General features: G+C 29.9%; 1 protein-coding gene across 1 annotated transcript; it reads right to left on the reverse strand.

Moving 5' to 3' along the window:
• Positions 1-410: 410 nt before the first annotated feature.
• Positions 411-6,711, reverse strand: LOC112511281 (thioredoxin 1-like). Its single transcript, XM_025116847.1, has 2 exons — positions 6,400-6,711; positions 411-849 (listed from the first exon to the last, which is right to left on the reverse strand). Exons 1-2 carry the CDS (start codon positions 6,599-6,601, stop codon positions 533-535), a joined length of 519 nt encoding a protein of 172 aa, XP_024972615.1. The 5' UTR covers positions 6,602-6,711; the 3' UTR covers positions 411-532.

The raw sequence follows: 6,711 nt of genomic DNA on the forward strand, positions 1-6,711 counted from the left end.
TCTCATAATTACAAAAAAATGAACAAAATGAAAAATTATGATTGGTTGAATGCGGTTTGCACGGTTTGTACAAATTGAGTGGTTTGCATTTGATCGCTCCCCTATATAGATATATATATATATATATATATATATGTATGTATGTATGTATGTATGTATGTATGTATATATATATATATGTATGTATGTATATAGATGAGATGTTTTATTTACAAACCATCCAATTCTAAGAAACTATACAAACCATAATCGATGCTTATATTAGGAAACAATAGAGATATTTATGGACAATTATCATTATTCGTTAATTATGATTGAATTACACATGGAAGTTGATAGTGTCGTAAAAATGATAGATTTGGTGTAGATAAATTTTGGTGGAAAATCATAGAGGTGTAGTAAAAATACAATTGATGTAATTGTTATAGGCAATATATTAACATTAAAAACAGTTTTACAACTTTTCATATACAATTTCTTTGTAGAATGCAATAAAAGTGGCTTAAAATTCAAGAGAAGAATTGATTAATCATTAGTCAATATACTTATCTAAAGTGGCAATAAGAGTGGATTTAGGGACAGCACCAACAACACTCTCTTTCTTCTCTCCATTCTTGAAGAAAAGCAATGTCGGAATGCTTCTTATTCCATATTGTGATGCTATATTCGGGCAATCATCGGTGTTGATCTTAAAACATACTGCTTTGCCAGAATATTCTTTAGCCAATTCATCCACCACCGGAGCAATCATCCGGCATGGCCCACACCATGGTGCCCAGAATTCCACCAGCACCGGCAGGTCAGCTGCTACCACCAATTCAGTCCATGTGCAGTCTGTTACCACTTCCACTACAAAATGAAATGAAAATAAATAAATTGAAAAAGACCTATTTATCCCAATTATATTGTTTTTACTTCTTGGGATCAGCAAAATTCTAAAACTACAAAACCAATTGCTTTCATTTCGGACAAACAACATCCAAAGCGTAGGTTTTTACTCATTTAGCCAATATGACGATTTCAATTCCTGCTTACAAATAATGTTTGAAGAATGACTTCATTTAGAGTGAATGACATGTTTTGTCTTTGTGTTTATATGTTCTTAATAATCCTTGTCCAGTTCTTGAAAGTTCAACGGATCGTATCCTTGTGGTTGCATTTTTACAACGAGTTGGGTCCTTAATGCAACCACAAGCCGTTAATTTATTTAGGAACCAAACTCATTAAAAAAATGCAACCATTGGGACCTAACTCATAAAAAAAGCAATCACAAGGATGTAGCTCGATAAAAAAACACAACCACAAGGATATGTTCCTTTATTTTCAAAAAAAAAAAGGGACATTGACCGTTAAAAACACCTAGCAATAGGAACGAAACATTAATTTACTCTTTTATTTAACTGAATTTTTTTATGTTATGTTGTCATTTATAGCAATTTTGTTTTACTTTGTAAGACTTTTCATATATTATATGAATTGAATTTTTATATTTTTTAAGTTTATTACTCGTGTCATCAATCTATAGTCTTAGGATATGTTGTAATATAGACTCCAAAAATATTGGAACGCACATTTATTTAGGTCAAAAATCTTCTTGGTACTTTAATCTCAATGGTTTCATTGAGATCAGTACAATAAAATTAGGTTTACAAAAGGACAATAATGCCCAGATGTCCTTATGGAATATTTATTGGAACAAACAATTAGGCATTATATATAAAAGTGATACAATAAGTTTAAGTGACGATTACGCGTTTTTAACAAACTTTTAGGACTTTTTTTTAAATAAAGCGTCTTGTTGCAAATGCGCTATGAAAAGATGTGTTCATCTGATATTTCTCAAAACTGTCATATAAAAAAACTACTTGGAAAATTTAGTTTACAAGTGTTCAAAAAAACTTGTTAATGCGTCTAAAAATGGCTTATAAAGTTGTTGTAACACCTCAACATAGGACAGATAGTTATTTGGTTCTATAAACTTAAGTACTATAGACAATTCATGAGGATATTTAAACATTTTTTTATTAACTGGATATCTAATCCGCTATGCGAGCCGACTAATCTCAGGACGACCACCTGCTTTGCAGATAGCCCGGAGTCACCGCATTTAAACTTCCATGGCCACAAGGGGATTTTTATTACTATCATGTAAACTTGATTTTGTTGCAGTGACACTTTTCAAATAGAAAAGGTTGATAGGAAATTTTATTTTAAACGTGTATGAAAAAAAACTTGTTAATGCGCTCAAAAGCTGTAATAACCAATTTTAGAAGATCTTTATATCACTAAGGGGTTGTTGTATAAATGTTGGGATTCCTTTCCATAAACCCAAGCATCCATCATTATTTTTACTTAAAAGAGCTTGTAGAGATGAAGTAAAGATATCGTAAATCTTGGATGAGAATGTTTTTCTAGAGTCGTGATCTGTAGCATGCCTGGTCGCGTATCTCCTTCGAGAATTATGCCTTCCACTTATTTTGGTGTTGGGTTCAGTTGGGGCTTTGTTTAGGGTTGTAATCAATTGATTCTAGGAAAGTATTCAGTTGGTGATCATGTGAGTTCAATATCGTAAGTAATTTGATTATTCAGGTGTTGCGTTGTTGATCGCTTGGTGTTACGGGTATGATTCTAGCTTAGACTTGGATCTGAGGTGAGTTTCTTATATTACTTTACTAAATTTGAAAAAGATGATCTAATTATTCGTGGTTTACAAAATGTGTGTTGATAATTATGCAAGCATGCTTTATCTGTAAGTATTGCATGTTGTCAAGAAATTGTGGCGTCACATTGGGTGCATGTGGGTCGGTAGCTGTCACAGCGGGAGTGGACACATGTAGGACTATAATGGTTCGCATGTGGGGTTTCGTTTTCGTTGTGCTATAAGAATTCGTTTCTTCTAGTCCCATTAGGTTGGCATATATTGCAATCTTGTCAAGGGGATCACAGATGTGGCATGTGTCAAGGTAATCACATTATTGTTATGGTTCTTGCAACCATTGTGGATTGTTAGTTAGATGGAAAAGCAGTCATGCGAGTTGACATTCATTTTGTGTATATATTTATGAGAAACGATATTGAAACATACGTTTCAAATATTACTGTTTGTTACAAAGAATTAACTAGACTTTTCAGTCTAACCCATATTTTTAAAATAATTGTTCTCCAGGTTGTTACCTTTGTGGAGGGTTTGAGTGTGGGCAAGGATAAGATGTGAACCTCAAGTTTGGATGGTTGTATGGTTACCGATCTCTAGTTAGTGGAGTCTAAAGTTAAGCTTTCGAAGCTTTTCTATAATTATGTGAATTAGTTCTCTTTGGGGTCAGTTTATTGCATTTTGTTACAGTATTTGAGTTAATTTTGTTGCACTTGACGTCTTTGTGAACCATGAAAGTTTTATTTGGGTAATTTAAAGTAACTGAGGTGATTTTTGAAATTCGATACGTTATAAAAGCGTCTTATAAACTTGTTGTAAACAGTACAACAACAAAATTGGGCAACGCTCATTTTATAGGACGAAAGTATAAAGTGTTATATATAAAAATCTTACAATAGGTTTATAGAACGTTTTCAGGTGTTTCAACAAGATTTTTAGAACGTTTTTAAAATAAAGTGTCGTATTAGCTATTTTTATAGGACGCTTTTTGAGAATTTTCCAATAAAGCATATTAAAAACTTGTTAAAACACACAAAAACGTTCTATAAACCATTTGTAACACTTTTAGATAAGACGTTTTTCTTTGTTTCGTCCCGTAAAATTAAAATCTATAAAATATTTTATTAAGATGCTTAAATCTAATTAGTGGCAGGGGGTGGCTGGTGCTGAAAACCCCCATCTATGGTAAAAGAAGGAATATGAGAGAGAAGTAAGGAGAAATGTGAAATGGTATTTGGCTAGATATGGTTAAAACCTAAGTTTAATGATTATCATATACGGGATAAATATCATATTTTAAATGTAAAAAATATAAAATAAAATTAAGATATTTTTGAGTTTTAATAGAATACTTAATTATTATCTTTATAGAAAAGTATATTATTAAATCAAAAATAAATTGATTCGTAGTTAAACTAATAGAATACTTAATTATTATCTTTATAGAAAAGTATATTATTAAATCAAAAATAAATTGATTCGTAGTTAAACTAATAGAATACTTAATTATTATCTTTATAAAAAATTATATTATTAAACTAAAAATAAGTTCATTTATTATTAGACCTAAATTAAATTATAATAAAAAAATTGAATCAAAGAAATTACAAAAAAAACGATAACTTTTAAATAATTAATTTGATACTAATATCGATATTATATTTTTCAAAATTTTAATTACAATTTCTTCAAATTTATATATTATTCAAAAATAAAATATTATCACTTTCTCAAAATCATATAAAATTGTATTGTATCAATAGACAAAGAATAAACAAAACAATAAAATCAAAATGTATCTCGCTGCATTGTACGAATACCCTTCTAGTATTAAAAAATCAAACATCATCAATAGTATTAAAAAAATGTAATTTTATTTACCATACATTTTATTTTAATTTAATAAAAATTAATAAAACTAAAAATTATATGTTTATTAGTTTTTTTTCATTTTTATTTTAACATATATTTTTGTTTCAAACTTTTTATTTTGTATTTACATGATCCATAACTTAATTTACATATATTTTGGGTTGGGATTTAAAATAACGAGCAAAATATTATAAATTAAATTTGGTTAATGTGAAATTACTGATATATAGTCAAATTACAACAAATTAAAATAACAACAAAATGAAAATTATAAATTAATATTAAAAAAACACCTGATTATTCAAACAATTAACAAAATTATCACTACAGCAAAATTAGGTTTATATGACGTCCGAAAAGTTAAGCATATTAAAAACCATCTTTTTATAGGACGTTTGTTTCTATAGGGAACTTTTTTAATTCGCGTCATATAGGAAACTAGAGATGTTTTTAACGCTATTTTTTTTCTTTTGTGAATTTAATAGTTTTTAAATAAACATAAAGATTTTTATTTAATAAGTATTTTATTTTAATAAATTTGATTTGTGATTAAATATATAAGATATTTTTTAATAAAAAACAAAAAAAAAACCATAAATCATATTAAATTTTAGAGCAGATTATATTGTTGGTCCTTATAGTTTGTTTAAATATCGATTAGTCATGCATAACGGTTGCTAACTAACGTTGTTAAATGGATGGATTATGGGTGTTATGAAAAATATAAAGTTAGAGACCAACGGTGTAGATAATCCAAACTTTGAACAAACCATAGGGACCACCAATGTAAATCAATCGTAGTACTTTTTGAACCATATGTTTCATAATGTTATTTTTTGTTTCACGAGTTATGAAATCTACTTTTCGTCCATGTATATAATAATATAAATATTTATATTGGCGTCGTTTATGATATATATATATATATATATATATCATAAACGACGCCAATATAAATATTTATATTATTATATACATGTATATGTGTTCATAAATGAACGAAAATAATGGCTCAGTTAATATAAAAATATGTTTTTGATTTCAATTAGCACTACAATATCTAATATATACATCTTTCTACTAACATTTTACGAACAGAAGTCTGAATATTCATGTTTTGTTGTTTTTTTTTATCTACATACTCATCACAACTCAAATTTCCTATCAAAATATCATGAAACTTAACAGAATTAACATTAATTGTATATATTTCACATCAACCTCTTGATCTTTTGGCTTGCTGTTTTTAGTTTTGTTTTCTCGGGTTGTTGGTCGTTTTTCGTTGTCTTTCGATTGTTCTCTTTGTTTTGTACGTAGTCGTAGGTGGTTCTGCTCCTCGCATGCTCCCTTTGGCGGCCCTCTAGTCTTGTATTTGTTCTTTCTTATTTAATGAATTGGCTTTTTCCTAAAAAAGACTCTAATCAACAAACTAAAATTTGAGATCTTCAAGCCCCTTAAATTACAATTTCGGCTACGCCCTTGAATCTAATGTGGTTGTAGTGTAATAACTTTGCATATGACGCATAATTGTTTGGTTGTATAATTTAAGTCATGTAGAACAGTCTATTGGGACATTTAAACATTTGAATCGTCTTATTAACCCGATTTTATCGTAGTGTATTAAAACTCCCAAAAACAACTATACCCTTTGTCCGGCCATTGTAGCACATGTCGCCCAGGACATAAGGGGCATGATGACTTGACGTCATCGTGTCACTTGTTGCAGAAGCAAAGAGTAACATAAAAAAACAAAGAGTGTAACACCATCTCTTATCTTATCAGTTAGAAATGAAAGAAAGACTTCATATTTCAACAGCTCTTGAATTAAAAAACGAACAAACGCACGCTTTAGAGATGAAAATTCAGAGAGAGACCTTGATTTACGGCAGATTTGCAGACGATTCGGTTGGACCGGTTGCTGCATCGGAGTTTGAAAAAGGAGGAGGTGAGAGTGGAGGACTTCATCATGGGAGCCTTGGTGAAACATGGAGCATCGATGGATGCAAAATGACGATGGGTGTGTTGTAGAACAGTGGCTCTGGTTGTACCCATTCCGAAACATTTCTCCATCGCCATTTCTCCACTCTTCTTTCTGTGGTCGTACTGGTACTATGAGACCTATCTAAGGCTTGCTTCAAATAGGAATAATGGAGAGCTTTTGTGGTCCCTTTTCTTTTCTACATTTT

The sequence above is a fragment of the Cynara cardunculus genome (genome assembly GCF_001531365.2).
Source record: "Cynara cardunculus var. scolymus isolate 2C chromosome LG 4, CcrdV1, whole genome shotgun sequence".
Classification (NCBI taxonomy): domain Eukaryota; kingdom Viridiplantae; phylum Streptophyta; class Magnoliopsida; order Asterales; family Asteraceae; genus Cynara; species Cynara cardunculus.